The sequence below is a fragment of the Podarcis filfolensis genome, assembly GCF_964270895.1.
Source record: "Podarcis filfolensis genome assembly, chromosome: 6".
Classification (NCBI taxonomy): domain Eukaryota; kingdom Metazoa; phylum Chordata; class Lepidosauria; order Squamata; family Lacertidae; genus Podarcis; species Podarcis filfolensis.
This window is the reverse complement of record NC_139609.1, coordinates 95727333-95744465: the sequence shown is the minus strand read 5'-3', so window position 1 is coordinate 95744465 and position 17133 is coordinate 95727333. Positions and strand designations below refer to the sequence as shown.

The 17133-nt window shown below is 47.4% G+C and overlaps 1 protein-coding gene across 5 annotated transcripts in view; it reads left to right on the top strand.

Moving 5' to 3' along the window:
* LOC310764509 (sodium-dependent lysophosphatidylcholine symporter 1-like) overlaps window positions 1-15041 on the top strand; it is a 40432-nt gene extending 25391 nt beyond the window's left edge. For 2 of the 5 annotated variants that reach the window (XM_083618654.1, XM_083618658.1), the window contains exons 9-14: window positions 1859-1942; window positions 3171-3254; window positions 6791-6903; window positions 9374-9517; window positions 10308-10484; window positions 12090-15041. In XM_083618654.1, coding sequence (XP_083474780.1) covers window positions 1859-1942; window positions 3171-3254; window positions 6791-6903; window positions 9374-9517; window positions 10308-10484; window positions 12090-12135 — 648 coding nt within the window. In that variant the 3' untranslated portion in view covers window positions 12136-15041. The remainder of the gene's footprint in view (window positions 1-1858; window positions 1943-3170; window positions 3255-6790; window positions 6904-9373; window positions 9518-10307; window positions 10485-12089) is intronic. The other 3 variants (XM_083618655.1, XM_083618656.1, XM_083618657.1) reach the window with 3 other exon arrangements.
* The last annotated feature ends 2092 nt before the right edge of the window (window positions 15042-17133 follow it).

The following is a 17133-nucleotide window of genomic DNA, read 5'->3' as shown; positions in this document are numbered from 1 at the left end:
CAGTTAACGGGGTCCATAGCAAGGGATGGGAAAGCCCTTTGCTCCTTCCGTCCCTGTTCACTGAGTGGACAATGCTGGGTTAAGATCAGCTTTTCCCCAACCTGGTAAGGATGTTAAGAAGAGTGTTCTGGATCAGGCCAGCTCCCATCTAGTCCAGCATCCTGTTCTCACTTTGGCCAACCAGATCCCCATTATGGGAAACTGGCAAGCGGGATCTGAGTGCAAGATCCCTCTTCCTTCCTGTGGTTTTCAGCAGCTGTCTTTGTAGGCAGAGCTGAGCCATAATGGCTAGTAAGGCAAAGGCGAAGGACACATGGACGGCTAAGTCCAGTCAAAGGCAACTCTGGGGTTGCAGTGCTCATCTCGCTTTCAGGGCGAGGGAGCCGGCGTTTGTTCACAGACAGCTTTCCAGGTCATGTGGCCAGCAGGACTAAACCGCTTCTGGCAGAAGAAGACACCGTGACGGAAACCAGAGCGCACGGAAACGTATGGCTGATAGCCATTGGTAGCCCTCTTCTCCTCCATGAATTTGGCCAACCGTCTTTTAAAGCCATCCAAATTGGTGGCTACCTCCTGTGGGTGAGAGTTCCATAATTTAGCAGGGGCTACCTTTGAAGGTTGGGACGCGGGTGGTGCTGTGGGTTAAACCACAGAGCCTAGGACTTGCCGATCAGAAGGTTAGCGGTTCGAATCCCCATGACGGGGTGAGCTCCCGTTGCTCAGTGCCTGCTCCTGCCAACCTAGCAGTTCGAAAGCACGTCAAAGTGCAAGTAGATAAACAGGTACCACTCCAGCGGAAAGGTAAACAGCATTTCTGTGCACTGCTCTGATTTGCCAGAAAGCGGCTTAGTCATGCTGGCCACGTGACCTGGAAACTGCACGCCGGCTCCCTCGGCCAGTAAAGCAAGATGAGCGCCGCAACCCCAGAGTCGGTCACGACTGGACCTAATGGTCAGGGGTCCCTTTACCTTTTACCTTTGAAGGTGACCCAGAAACTACAACTAATCCAGAATGCAGCAGCTAGACTGGTGACTGGGAGCGGCCGCTGAGACCACATAACACCGGTCTTGAAAGACCTGCATTGGCTCCCGGTAAATTTCCGAGCACAATTCAAAGTGTTGGTGCTGACCTTTAAAGCCCTAAATGGCCTCGGTCCAGTATACCTGAAGGAGCGTCTCCACCCCCATTGTTCTGCCCAAACACTGAGGTCCAGCTCCAAGGGCCTTCTGGCCGTTCCCTTGCTGCAAGAAATGAGGTTATAGGGAACCAGGCAGAGGGCCTTCTCGGTAGTGGTGCCCGCTCTGTGGAACGCCCTTCCACCAGATGTCAAGGAGAACAACGGCGTTTCCGTGCGCTGCTCTGGTTCGCCAGAAGCGGCTTAGTCCTGCTGGCCACATGACCTGGAAGCTGTACTCCGGCTCCCTCGGCCAATAAAGCGAGATGAGCGCCGCAACCCCAGAGTCGGTCACGACTGGACCTAATGGTCAGGGGTCCCTTTACCTTTACCTTTTAACCTTCCTTGAATTATTTGCACGGTCCGTTGCCAGCTTGCAAAGCCTGGTGCCCAGCACACAGGTGCACCCTGCTTTGCAGGTGCCACTGTTTGGCAGCATGTGCAAAACGCCCTTTCAACCCAGGTGTATCTTTACCTGCCCCAGGTAAGGGCAGGTGAGCGTGGCTTGACCGAAAGAACCTGGCAAGGTGGTGTTTCCCCACCACTGATTTTCATTTTGAAAACAGCCTCCTTGACGGTCACCGAGGATAAAAATGGAAGCAATGGTTTAGCAGTGAGTGGCATGCCACACTCGCCCGTTCAGCGCCCAAATGCTCGCTGAGGCTGTTCCGTTTCCACCCACAGCTTGCCCAGGGAATCTTTGCCTTCTTCTGCACTCATGCAGCTGGACTGCCTGGGAGCTTCCAGCATCTGGTGCTCATCATGTTGGTACGTATTGCCTGACCTTTTTTTTATCGTTTTTATTTGATTTTTCAAATACAAATTTATAACAAAACCAAATACATTTCCATATACAGTGGTACCTTGGTTTTTGAGCGTCTCGGTAGCCGAACATTTTGGTTTTTGAATGCCGAAAAAGCGGAAGTAAATGCTTACGTTTTCGAACGCGCCTCAGAAGTCAAACGGCTTCTGCTGTGTTTTTTCCACATTTTCTGCATTGACTTTGCATACTGCCCTTTGCACCACGGTTGTCGAATGTTTCGGAAGTCGAATGGTCTTCCAGATCAGGTTACATTCCACAACCGAGGTACCACTATAGAGAGATTTCTCTGAATCTCGAGACCTCCCCCCATCCCCTCCGTGGCTCCTAATGTCAATGTTTTCAACTGCATATTATATCAAATCTATATTTTATATCTATCCATATTATCCACAGCGTTTGTTACGTTACAAGTGAGATTAAAATCCTGCTGATGTTTTCGTCTGCTTACAGTGGTCTCTTAAATAAATTATAATTCCCCCCCCTCCTTTCTTGAAGTTTTTGTTTTCTTGGTTCCTGAGCTTTCCGGTCAGTTTCGCAATTTTAGCTTAATCCAACAGCTTAGTTGAACATAACATACAATAAGCATAACACACAACACACAACAATACAAACAACCAAATAAAAAAATTTTTTTCCCTTCCAGTAGCACCTTAAAGACCAACTAAGTTAGTTCTTGGTATGAGCTTTCGTGTGCATGCACACGAAAGCTCATACCAAGAACTAACTTAGTTGGTCTTTGAGGTGCTACTGGAAGGAATTTTTTTTTTTTGTTTTGACTATGGCAGACCAACACGGCTACCTATCTGTAACTGGAACCAAATAAAAGACTTCCTTTATCCTGTATCTGCCCTCATTATTTACTTCTTATAAGCTGTTTCCTTTATGAATAATAATTAAGATTTGTCTAATTATAACTTAAATATCCACAAAGTCTCCTGCAGACATTAATCGAGACAAGTCCAGGTATGTATTTTAGGGCACTGTTTTGTGAAGTATTCTCTGCATTTCCCCCATGCTTTTTGAAACTCTTGTCTAGTGTGATCTCTAGCTGCCTCTGTTAATCTAGCCAGTTCAATATACTCTAACAGTTTGTCTTGCCATTCCTTTTTTGTTGTGCCAAAGAGTTCTGGGTCATGCCGGGTGATGAGTTTTCTCTCCCCTCTTTGCCTCCAGGTGGTCGCCTGCCTCTCCATCCCTGTCTGGCAGTGGTTCCTGGTAAGGTTTGGGAAGAAGATGGCTGTCTTCATAGGCCTCTCGGTCAGTGTCCTTCACAAGACCTGTTCTTGATGACTTGTCTGCATTTTGCCTTTTTCAGTTGCAATTGCAGAGGGTGGCGACAAGGAAAAGGGGCCGTTTCAGCCATGGCTTCCTGCTCGTGGCATGCTCTCCCCAGGAAAGCCTGCCTGGCTCCGTCATTGACATCTCTAATAATAATAATAATAATAATAATAATAATAATAATAATAATAATTTATTATTTATACCCCACCCATCTGGCTGGGTTTCCCCAGCAACTCTGGGCGGCTTCCAACAAAGTATCAAAATACAGTAGTCTGTTAAACATTAAAAGCTTCCCTAAACAGGGCTGCCTTCAGATGTCTTCTAAAAGTCTGGTAGTTGTTCTTCTCTTTGACATCTGGTGGGAGGGCGCTCCACAGGGCGGGTGCCACCACCGAGAAGGCACTGGACAGATTAAGTCAGAGGTCAGCAAACTTTTGCAGCAGGAGGCCAGTCCACTGTCCCTTAGACCATATTTGGGGGGGGGGGGAATGAATGAATTCTTATGCCCCACAAATAACCCAGAGATGCATTTTAAATAAAAGGACACATTCTACTCATGTAAAAACATGCTGATTCCCGGACCGTCCGCGGGCCGGATTGAGAAGGCGATTGAGCCACATCCGGCCCCTGGGCCTTAGTTTGCCTACCCCTGGATTAAGTCAACTGTTCTGTTGTTTGTTGATAAGATATTTCCTGCTGCTGAAGTTTTCCGCTGTTTCTGGGTCTGTTTCATAAGTTTCATAATTGTTTTCCTGAAGTTTATTATCTGTTTTTATTATATACTTTATGCTCTCTTTTTAAAAGTTGCTTAGAGACTCACCCCCCCCCCTCAGCTTTTACACTTTCCTATAAGTGACTAACAAGCCAAATAAATTTTCCAGTAATGTAACAAACCTGTGATGTGGAGAAAAAAATCTTGGATGAGGCCCTTTTCTCCACCAGGCATTGTGCCAGGAGAGAGCAGGATTGGAGCATCTCTGAAATTTTTCTACCCTGCAGATTAAAAGTACTAAGTACTTAAAAGTACTATGTCAGCGAAAAGCACCTGACACATCTATGATGTGCTTTGAGAGAGAGAGAGAGAGAGAGTGTGTCAGGGAGATTACACATTTCCAAAAGAATGATATTGGTCCAAGACTGCAATGTGACTGCAGAGCTGAGCCTTAAACACTGTATATCGCCTAATATAATGTTAAGAGCCAACTGGCTATAGAAAACCATCAGGGACAGGTTGGAAAAATATATATGCCAAATTCCAGAGGGGTAACAAATGAGACCTACAATTAAAGCTGTAGCTCAGGCTGTGGAATAATAATAATAATAATAATTATTATTATTATTATTATTATTATTATTATTTATACCCGCCCCCATCTGGCTGGGTTTCCCCAGCCACTCTGGGCGGCTTCCAACAGAATATTAAAATACTGAGCTGAGGTGGCAGGCAGGCAAATTTGGGTAATATGGTGCCCTAAGCAAGTACAAAATTTGGCACACCTCCGTCCCCCAAATAGTTCTTATTTTCAAAATAATTCCTTCAGGTCAAGTTGCTTTTTAATGGATCTTCTCAGTAGGTAGCTGTTTAAATATAGGTGGTGGTAATAATAATAATAATAATAATAATAATAATAATAATAATAATAATTTATTTATACCTCGCCCACCTGGCTGGGCCTCCCCAGCCACTCTGGGCGGCTTTCAACAAAATATTAAAAACACATTAAAACATCAGTCATTAAAAACTTCCCTAAACCGGGCTGCCTTCAGGTGTTTTCTAAAAGTCAGGTAGTTGTTTATTTCCCTGACATCCGATGGGAGGGCGTTCCACAGGGTGGGTGCCACTACCAAGAAGGCCCTGTGCCTGGTTCCCTGTAACCTCACTTCTCACAACGAGGGACCTGCCAGAAGGCCCTCAGAGCTGGACCTGGAAATAAACAACTATCTGACTTTTAGAAGACATCTGAAGGCAGCCCTGTTTGGGGAAGCTTTTAATGTTTGACGGACTATTGTATTTTAATATTCTGTTGGAAGCTGCCCAGAGTGGCTGGGGAAACCTAGCCAGATGGGTGGGGTATAAATAAATTATTATTATTATTATTATTATTATTATTATTATTATTATTATTAAGCCCTATTGGCTCAGTACCCTATGCAAGTGAACCACCTGTTTCATCCTAAATCTGGCACTGGACAGGTAGTTTTGCAACAGGCCCACAGTGAACAGTGGCTGTGAAGAAGTCTTTCCATTGCCCCCTGGCTGGCCTAAATATGAAGCCTTGCAAAGACAGGCTGGCGCAGCAGCAGGATTTGCAGAACAGGGAGGAGTGGCCAGAGGGGTCTGTGTGCCGAGATTTTGAGGCTGCCACTGCCTGCGGCCAGATGGAGGAGCAGCCGACCAAATTGCCTGTTCCATTCCTGCGACAGAACGAAAGGTTTCTGGCCAAGCCGTTGAGAGGGTGGAAATCTGTCTGACCTCCTGGCTGGAACAGGAAAAAGGATACCAGAGTTTGCAAGGATTTTGGAAGGGGAAGAGCGCTGGAGGGCCACAAAACCGCTGTCTAAGACAGCCTTCCTCAACCTGTGGCCATCCAGATGTTTTGGACTACATCTCCCATCTGCCCCAGCCAGTGCATGCTGGGAGATGTAGTCAAAAACACCTGGAAGGCCACAGGTTGAGGAAAGCTGGTCTAAGTCCTCCTGGTGGTGCAGCAATAAAGCTGCTAGCGCATTTGCAAAGCTAAGCAGAGTCAGATATGGTTTCAGATTGGATGGAGGACTGTGTCTTGAGATTCCTGCATCGCAGAGGGTTGGACTAGATGACCTGTGGTATTCCTTCCAACTCTATAAGAAGTGCAATGCAGGATCAGGCCCTTCTCATGGTGGCAAACCAGATGCCTGTCATGGGCTGGTTGGATGCAGAGGATTGGTGGGAGGAACCAGCTAGGGAAGCACTAAGGGAAGAAGGCTCAGAGCCCAGGGACTGGCAGTGGGATGACCATGAGTGGTCAAAGGAGTAGACTGGGAAGAGGATGTGTCAGAAGCTGAAGAAGTAACAGGGCTCAGTGAGCTGGGGGAGTCAGTGGCAGAGAGCAGTCCAGAATCAGAGGCAGAAGCTGAAGAAGGAGAGGAGGGAGGCCAGGAGGCAGGAATGAGTCCGGCTGGTGAAGAGTCAAGGGTGTCTTCCTCTCCTTCTGCGACCAGCTCCTCTCCCCGCTTGTTTCCCAGAACCAGAAGAGGCATGAAAAGGGCGGAGGAGAGGTTCACCCCATCTTTGAACTGTGTGATTACGGACTGGCATGCTTCTGTGACAAGACCCCCATAGGAATCCCGCAAGCCTGAGTGCAAGAAAAACTATCCCTACTTGTGATTTCCCACAACTGGCATTCAGGTGTATCCCAACTCTGACAGCGTAGGTAGATCAGGTAGCCATCCTGGCTCCTAGTTGTCGATGAGGTGGCTCTTTTCCCTCTTTTTCTTTCCTCTCCTCCTCCCGCTCACCTTGTCTGCTGCAGCTGATCATCCCGTCTCTCATTGTTATCACGGTCGTGACCCACAACTTCCTGGTCTACGTCTTCATGGTCGCCCTGGCAGGAAGCAGCCTCGCCGTCCTCTACTTGTTGCCATGGTGAGCGGAAGGGAAGTCCCGAACAATAGCGGGCTCGTCTGGGGAGGGCGTACCGCATCCGGACGGAGGCTTCCAGAAATCCCGTGCTATGCTTTCCAGCATTTCGGCACTCCGGGAACTCCCAGAGGCACTTGGTTCCTAAAATGCAGCGCTACACACATGGGTGTGAGAAAAACAAGCATGAGAGAGATCTATGACAGGGTCTGCCGCTACGTTTGCTTCAGCATGTTTTTTCCGTTTGGAGTTTTCTGCTGTAATTCCTACTTGCCCCTTGACACGACCAGCCCAAGAGATTTTGCCGCTTGAGGCAAAACAAAATGAGGTGGCTGGAGGTGGCCCAGGGAAGTCCCGATACTCTGAAGGCAGTGGGAGAGAAAATGGGAAGCTGGAGGTGGCAATGGCAGCAGGCACAGAAGGTGGCAAGTGGCACACTTCTCGTGGACAAGATCTGCCTTCCCTCCCAGTTTCCCCCAGCCTTCTGCCTGAGGCGACTGCCTCACTGAGGCTAATGGATGAGCCGGCCTTGCCCCTCAATCTCATCTGTCTTTCAATACGATGATATGATACGATAATCTTTATTGTCATTGTCCCATACAGAACAACGAAATTGAAAAAATCTACAACAGACATTCAAAAACCAACAAGCCTGCTATCCCAGCCTGGTTAACCCCCTAAAAATACCCCATAATTAAATACAATATACTCCCACAGAAACTACCTTACACTGCGTTTAGAACCAAAATCGCATTTGGTTTCTCAGGCGGCTAGTCCTAGTCTTTATAACCCTGTACGTTCTTCCAGAAGGCAGAAGCTGAAAGAGATCGTTTCCGGGGTGCGCACTATCCTGCGCTATCTCTGCAGCTTTCTTATGGCACCTGGAAGCGTAGATTTGTTCCAAGGTGGGAAGGGTGCACCCAAGTATTTATTAGCGCCGGCAAAGCTCCTAAGAGCCTGCATTGTTCCTCTAGCACCCTTACAGCACCCAGGGAAAATTGTGCCCCCAACTTGAGGGTTGTCAGAACCTTTAGGGACATCTAGTATCTCGATTTCAGGCTAATTTTGTCCACTGGGACTGGCAGCAGCTCTGCGAGGTCCGTGGCAAATGTAGCTTAGCAAAGTCCCTGAGTGCCTGGGAAGTTTGAGTCCCTGGGCTTCGTCCCTTTTGCACCAACAGTTGCTATTTTGCCGGTGGAATTTCTGAGATAAGGAAAACGATGGAGGGAACCGCACTTGCTTGACACAGATTCCTTGCAAAGGAATCGGAACGAATGCTCGACAGGCAACCTCCCTGCAGACTTTGTGCAAAAACATTGAGTAAGGTAAAGGTAAAGGGACCCCTGACCATTAGGTCCAGTCGTGGCCGACTCTGGGGTTGCGGCGCTCATCTCGCTTTATTGGCCGAGGGAGCCGGCGTACAGCTTCCGGGTCATGTGGGCAGCATGACTAAGCCGCTTCTGGCAAACCAGAGCAACGCACAGAAACGCCGCTTACCTTCCCGCTGGAGTGGTACCTATTTATCTACTTGCACTTTGACGTGCTTTCGAACTGCTAGGTTGGCAGGAGCAGGGACCAAAAAACGCAGCTTCTCCAGCCAGTAAAGCTAATATTATTATAATGACGTATATAATCTTCCCACAATAATTTCACAGTAGGGCATAGTACTAAAGAAACTAATGATCTGCCATCCTTTTCACTTAGAGAATTCCACCCAACACAAATAATCCCATGCATCATTTATAAAAGCGTAATGGGGGAAACTGTAGGAAAATAACAGATGGTAAGTAGAAAGAATCCAAAATTATTATTTAAGGAACTAATGGATGCACTGGTTTTTCAGAGCTGAAAAGGGACTGACTGTTGTTGTTTTTTATCTTTTCGCTTGCTGCGTTTTCCAAGTGTGTACAGTATCTGTTACTAAAAACCTCTATGAGAGGATATGGGGGGAAACTTTTATCACTAGATATCAAACATTAAAGGTAAAGGTAAAGGGACCCCTGACCATTCGGTCCAGTCGTGACCAAATCTGGGGTTGCGCACTCATCTCGCTCTATAGCCGTTTGTCCACAGACAGCTTCCGGGTCATGTGGCCAGCATGACTAAGCCGCATCTGGCGAACCAGAGCAGCGCACGGAAACGCCATTTACCTTCCCGCCGGAGCGGTATCTATTTATCTACTTGCACTTTGACGTGCTTTCAAACTGCTAGGTTGGCAGGAGCAGGGACCAAGCAACGGGAGCTCACCCCGTCGCGGGGATTCGAACTGCCGACCTTCTGATCAGCAAGTCCTAGGCTCAGTGGTTTAACCCACAGCGCCACCCGTGTCCCTTAAAACATTGAGATTTATGCTTAATAGGGAAGTTGTCTTGAAGCAACCTTAGATTTGCTCGTTCATGGGTGACTTGTTGCTTGATGCTGTGGTGACTGTCTTGCAGGTGCAAACCTCCTGACTTGATCTCCTCCTGTTCCCCAGGTCCATGCTTCCAGACGCAGTGGATGATTTCAAGCTGCAGAACCCCACCTGCCTCAACCTGGAAGCTTTCTTCTACTCCTTCTACGTTTTCTTCAACAAGCTCGCCGCCGGCCTCTCCCTTGGGATTTCCACCATGAGTTTGCAGTAAGCCCCTTCTTTCCAGACTTGTTGCTCCTAAGCCACAAACACTGTCCCCAAATCCCTTTCGCTTGTCGTGTTCCTTTATGTGCTCTGTTTATAATAAGATCAAGGTTTCTAAAATAATGAAGGCCTCATCCACCAACCTCTCTGCCTTTCTCAGCTTTTCCTGGCCAGGCACACATTTAAAGGTTAAACCACAGTACCGCTCCAGCGAGAAGGTAAGCGGTGTTTCCGTGCGCTGCTCTGGTTTCGCCAGAAGCGGCTTAGTCATGCCGGCCACATGACCAGGAAAAACTGTCTGCAGACAAATGCCAGCTCCCTCGGCCTTTAAAGCGAGATGAGCGCCGCGACCCCAGAGTCGTTCACGACTGGACTTAATTGTCAGGGGTCCCTTTACCTTTTACAAATAACCCAGAGATGCATTTTAAATAAAAGCACACATTCTACTCTATTCCTGGACCGTCCGTGGGGTGGATTGAGAAGGCGATTGGGCCGGATCCAGCCCCCAGGCCTTAGTTTGCCTACCCATGACCTAGAGGCAGAGCTGGCTTAAGAGCCCTCATGGTACAGTGGTTAGAGTGCTGGACTAGGACCTGGGAGACCAGAGTTCAAATCTCCCACTTGGCCATGGAGCTCTCACTGGGTGACCTTGGGCCAGTCACCAGTTTAGCCTTCCTCACAGGGTTGTTGTATTGTGAGGATAAATGAGGAGGAAGGGAACCATGCTCCTCGGAGGAAAAAGTGGCATATAAATAAATAAATAATCTATATTTTTTAAAAAAAACTTTTCCAGTTTTGCAGGTTACAGAGCCACGGACTGCACACATAACCCCCAGGTTATCCTGACGCTGCAAATTCTCATGGCGCCCGTTCCCATTGCCCTGCTGCTCTCCTCCATGGCCGTCTTCTCCTCCTACCCCATCGACGAGAAGCGGAGGAAGCAGATCAGAGTGGAAATGGAGGCGACTGGGTAAGGATGGGGTTCCCCCGTGTGGAGCAGAAGAGTTGGAGAACCTTAAAGTGGTGGAGGGTCGCCCCAAATTAAAGGCACAGGCTTCCCTATCCTAAAGGCTTGGGTTGGGCATTTTAGACCACATGTGTACAATCCCGTTTAAAACGGGAGACAGACATTGCTGGATTAACCCATGCCCTTTCAGGCTGAAGTCTGACTGGCCTCGGAGACCTTACAATTCTTCCCCAAGGCGCTCGTGATTTGACTTGGGTGGGTTTTCAGGAGTGTGATGCAGCGGCAGGACCCCCAAAACTTAAACAAGGCTCCGTCAAGCTGGACCAGACACATTCAAAGAATCTGTAGGGGCACCAGGTTAGCAAAAGCTCACTGAAATGACCACCAACACGTAAGACAAGATCGTGCTGTAGATGTCAACTGGCTTGGCAGTCAAGTCATTCCATCTTTCCAGGGAACCCTGAGAAATAATAATAATAATAATAATAATAATAATAATAATAATAATAATAATTTATTATTTATACCCCGCCCATCTGGCTGGGTTTCCCCAGCCACTCTGGGCAGCTTCCAACAAAATATTAAAATACAGTAGTAGTCTGTCAAACAATAAAAGCTTCCCTAAAGAGGGCTGCCTTCAGATGTCTTCTAAAAGTCTGGTAGTTGTTTTTCTCTTTGACATCTGGTGGGAGGGCGTTCCAAAAGGCGGGCGCCACCACCGAGAAGGCCCTCTGCCTGGTTCCCTGTAACTTGGCTTCTTGCAGTGAGGGAACCACCAGAAGGCCCTTGGTGCTGGACCTCAGTGTCCGGGCTGAACCATGGGGGTGGAGACGCTCCTTCAGATATACTGGATATGCTTTCATTGGGGCTGAAGGAGACAAAAGAAAATGCACAGAGAGGTAAGAGAGGCCTATCTCCTTCCACTGACCTTATCCAGCCAAAATCACCTATCCACCCACCCCCTGCCTCCTGGCCATAGCCCTGATGAGGCCTATCCTGGATCCCAAAGCTGCTTCCCCCAGATGTGATGTGGGGTGAGTGGCAGGTGGAGACATGGCTGTTTATGCACAATTTGCAGTGCGTTCCCAATGGTGCCTGCACATGTGAAATAGAGTCGAGAGTGGATTTCATGCTCTTTATTCAGCTCATAGTGGTGAGGAGGAATGAAAGTCCCCTCAAAGTATCTGCTTTATATAAATTATTGACACAATGGGCTGCACATGATTGGCTAATTCCGGAATTCTCCTGTAGGCCAATCAGGTTGTGGATTCACTTCCATCTGGAGCTGGATTGGGTGGCTCCTCCAGACTAATCATACTGCTGCATTGTTCTAGGACCAATCAGACTGCTGCATTCTGAATCCTAGTGTTCTAGGACCAATCAGATGGCTGCATTTTGGATCCTATTCAACTCAGTACATAACACCATCTTTGCTGGGGCTGATGGGAATTGTAGTCCAACAACTTCTGGGGGCACCAGGTCTGCAAAGGCTGCTCTATGAGTTTGTTTGCCCCCTGTGCATCTCTTCCATAATTGCCTACTCCACACTGACCTTTAGGCGCTGAGCCTCTCCTCCAATTTCACGTTCATCTTTGTTTTTTTTCTAAGCAGGCATCAGGGTCAGACAGAACGCCCAGAATCAGAGGCAAGTTAGTCTCTGGAGGCAATTCATGACTACTTGCGGGAAAGTTGCTGATGCTTCTTGCCTCCGGTTGCAACACTACAAAGGACAGGTCTTTGGCGTCTTTCTTTTTTTCATCCGGGAGCAGCAGTGAAGACATCTCGAGCGCTTCCGCAAGATGCCAAAGAAATTAACTCCACGGAGCTCAACGTTTTTACAGCCATCTCTTGCCCAGGGACAAATCCCTGAGAATGGAACAAGCAGAGACTTCGCTTTAAAAACTGGAATGAACTTCTTTCTCAGGAGAGCAGGAACAAGCTGGTGGTTCTACAAACGCAGGGACTTTTAATGTACATTTATGTAACAAATATCTCTTGCCTTGGAAAGAGAATGGATTGTGCTATGATTCAGTGACTCGTCTTCTGCACTTATACGATTTATGTAAGCTCCTCACATATGAGTAAGGAAACTAGGCCAAATGCATATTCAATTTCAGGACATTTTAGAGAACTGGAACTCAGCTGCCCGGAGGTTGACCCCGGGCAGCTGCACTCAATATCATTATGGGTCTCTCTCAACCCCAGTCGTTTTCACAGGTATTTTGGTCTTCTGCAATCTCCGGAACACAAAGCTATCTTATTTGCAAGCTGAACTGGGACCTTTATGCATTCATCTGTATGGTGGCATCTGTTTGATACCTACCCATGGCAAAAAGGATGCTTATTTAGGTCAGTTTAGAGAGGCAGAGGGCATGATCTTAGCGGTAGAGAACATGTCGTGAATATTGAAGGTCTCAGGTTCCACCTTCAGTGACTTGAGTTAAAAGATCTCAGGTTAGGAGAGCTGAGGAGCTGATTGGAGAGTCAGAGTAGATAATTCTGAGCTAGAAGGATCTGTGTCCAGAGGGAAGTAAGATGTGACTCACCCAGCTGGCCTGGCATGAGTTGACCTTTCTCCAGGTCCTGACTGGGACCTACCATGACATTCTTCTGACAGGCTATTAGCATTATGTTCCCAAGTGCTCCAGGTCAAGGCAAGCACCGCACTGAACATGCTGATGAGACCTCCTTGACCCAGACCGACCCTTAGCTTCCAACCTCCCCTACAAAATAGCCTCGTAGTTTCCACTTTCCTGGTTATGGGAATCGCCTCCCTCCGGTGGGGGACAAGGCTGTGGTGCACACCAGCTCTCCCAACCTGGTCCCAGCCTCCTGACGACACGACGCCTGCCTGTTTGCGAGGCTATGGATGCCGACATCCTTCGAGCCATTTAGCAACGGAATCTTGTGGTCTGGTCTATTTCGGTATGTGCTAATGTGGTTGCCATGCACACTGATGGCTTTTATCTGTGTTTTTAACTAGATTGCGAGTCGTTAGTGATTTGCCTGTTTATTGCACAGAGCCAGAGCAACAATAGGTGCTTTGTGAATCACACCGTGGAGCCAGGTTGACATTTCAGAAATAAGATTCCTTTTTAAAAATAATAACAATTAATTAGGGTGGTGTTTTTTTCCAGGGGGAGTTGTATGTGACTAAGACCATGTCTCAGTTGCAGAAGCTTTATTCTTCCAGCGCAAACAGCATTCCCCTTCGTGCCTCTCATTGCTATGTGACTGGGATCAGGGGTCAAAGCTTGTGACTTATTAAGGTAGGCCTGAGATTTCCCCCCACTGGAATCCTACCGCCAGGAAGATAGAAGACAGAGAACACCAAAATGTTGAAAAGCTTAATACAGCATTTGGATTCTCTGTCAAAAACATAGACAGTTGCTGCAACGTATTGGATTCAAAGAGTCCTTCAGTCAACACACACACACATGCTGTTAGATAAGCCACTCTTCTCTAGACATTTTGTTAAGTTCTGGGTGAAGATATCAGATGACACAGCGATTCTTCACACAGCTCTTGTTTATTCACAGGCCAGAACAGAACTGGGCTGAAGGGTTCAGCCAACCTGCTTATATAGAACTCGACTACAAAGCAACAGTAACAACTTTCTGTAACTATCCAATCACTGAATGTCACTTTCAGCCCCTTATTTGCATATGCGGACCTGAGTGAAAACTATCTACAGTATCCCCCTGCTGGCCCAGGGTGAGAACTTCAGGACATAACACCCCTCCCCACCGAGATAAGGCGTTAGTTACAATCGTAATGGTTTCCTTAATATACAGCATTACACGTAATGGTTCAATTAGGCACAAAAACATATTGGTTACATTTCACATACTTCCATTAGATCGACAGTGTTGCATGTCCAACAACACAGTACTTTAAATAAGTTGGGCGCTTGGATACTATACTGGCCCATCTTACAGAGTTGTAAGGGTCACAGTGTACATGAAATGGTTTGAAAACTCACAGATGTGATCTCTTTTTATTACGACCACAGCTATGCCCAGATTCTTGCCAGATTCAGCACTGCTACATGCAATGCTGCTCTGATCTTCCTCAGCAAAGACCTGGGGAAACAGAAGCAGTTGCACTGTTGCTTTTGCTGAAAAGCAGCTGATTTCTCGTCTGCAACCCAGGGCCAGAAACACACTTCAGGAGTGGGCTGTTGTGTACAGCTTGTTCCCTCTCTGCCCCTGCAGCTTCATTCCCATTATATTCTGGGTTGCTCCCTCCTCCTTCTGAAAGGCGGTGGCTTTTTGGTGCCAGGAAATCAAAAGCTGCTGTTATCCCATCCTACTAAAAGCCTCACAATTGGTGTAATTTGTATTCAGGTATTCTTGTAACTTGCATGTTACACCGTGTGGGCTGGAAGAGTAACGAGCGTCAAGCTGTGCTTTATACTTCGGAGTTTGACTGGATATTTGCATTTTCCGAGGCTGACATCTCTCGAGTTGTTTCGTTTCAGCTGACAAAAGCTGCCTTTCTCATTTTGTATTTTGTATGCTTTGACAACCAATACAGATGTTTCTGTTTCCTCCCTTCTCATACACAGTCCCTTATTCTTCAGCGAAAGGGGGGGGGGGAGCATCTATTCCATTCCTGCCTCTCCCTTCTGTGTGTTTGCAGTGGAGAGTGATGAGGGAAAGCACATATACAGTGGTACCTCGGGTTACAGACGCTTCAGGTTAAAGACGCTTCAGGTTACAGACTCCGCTAACCCAGAAATAGTACCTTGGGTTAAGAACTTTGCTTCAGGATGAGAACAGAAATTGTGCTCTGGCAGCGCAGCAGCAGCAGGAGGCCCCATTAGCTAAAGTGGTGCTTCAGGTTAAGAACAGTTTCAGGTTAAGAGCGGACCTCCGGAACGAATTAAGTACTTAACCTGAGGTACCACTGTATAGGGAAGGAGGTGGGTTTTCTCTCTTCTGCAGTATGGGCTTTTGCTTCTTGGAAAATGGGAATAGGAGAGGGGGCCCCAGGTACCTCAGAGATGGACCGGCCTGTGGTAAAACGCATACAGTGGTACCTTGGTTGTCGAACTTAATCCGTTCCTTTCGACTCCCAGAACCGTTCGAAAACCAAAGCATGGCTTCCGATTGGCTGCAGGAGCTTCCTGAATTCATTTGGAAGCCACAGAAGCCGCGTCAGATGTTCGGCTTCCAAAATAACGTTTGCAAACCGGAACATTTACATCCGGGTTTGCAGCGTTCGGGAGCTGATTTGTTCGGGAGCCAAGCCGTTCGACAACCAAGGTACCACTGTAGTTGATTTCAATGACGCAAACCAAGCTAAGCGATGGGCATTTTCTGCCGACGAGGATTGATTGGGATAGGTTGGTGGGCAAGACAAGGCTAAACAGCAAGTGGGACTTAGGGCAAATGGTTGCAGCGTGGAGTGCTCCTGTTGTGAGATGCTCATAAGAACATGAGAGCCCTGCTGTGTCAGGGCACAGCCTCATGGAGTCCAGCATTTTGTTCTCAAAGTGGCCAGCCAAATGTCGATAGGAAGCCCTCAAGCAGTACTCAGAGCAGAGGCGCACTCTTCCCAATTGCATCAGGTTGGGGAAGGCTGCCTTAGGCTACCGTATTTTTTGCTCCATAAGACGCACCTGACCATAAGACGCACATAGTTTTTAGAGGAGGAAAACAAGAAAAAATATTCTGAACGAAACAGTGGATGTATGATTTTTTGGGTGTAGGCTGTAGCCATGGACATGCTATGTGATCTGATGGTGAATTTGGGGTGACCCAGTGCAAAAATCCTGAGGATCCATGTGGATCTGTGCTTTGTAACCACATTTTTGCACCATTGCAGCCCCAGGAAACAGTGGATGCGTGATTTTTTTGGTGCAGGCTGTAGCCATGGACATGCTATGTGATTTGATGGTGAATTTGGGGTGACCCAATGTAAAAATCCTAAGGATCCATGGGCTTTTACCTCCCCTCTCCCAGGCAGCCTCCGCTAGAGTCCCTTATCTCTCTCCCGATCCCACCGATCAGCTGCTTCCTTTCAACACCCCCTTCCCTCTTGTTTGCCTTAGTGTCTTTTCCTTAGCTGGAGCAGTTTTTTGCTCCTCCTTTTCTTCTAATTTCTCTTCTCATTGATTTAGTCTTCCTGTTTCCGCCCTTCGCAAGTTTGCTGTCTTTACCTCCCCCCTCCCAGGCAGCCTCCTTTATTGCTAGCATCCCTTATCTCCCTCCCCGATCACTTGGTGATTAGTGGCTTTGTTTCCACACCCACTTCCCTCTTAAAAAAAAAAAAAAGCATGATCTGCTTTTTGTCCCTGGGCAATTCGGCTCCAGGGACCACACATTCGCTCCATAAGACGCACAGACATTTCCCCTCACTTTTTAGGAAGAAAAAAGTGCGTCTTATGGAGTGAAAAATACAGTATTTTGGAAGGTGCAATAGTTTAGTGGCAAGGCACATTCTTCTCACACAGACCATCCTGCCCCGAAATCTTGCCATCTTTAATTAAAAGGACCAGATTTGTCAATGATTCTCAGTTTGGAGCTGGCAGTTCTAAGCCAGATGGACCCTTGTTTTTTAGCGCTGCAAAACAAGGCGGATAAAGTTTTTGCTTCAGTATGTTCTGATTTTGAAAACTGCAGTGTGAAGAGTAGGTCTTAAACCTTCT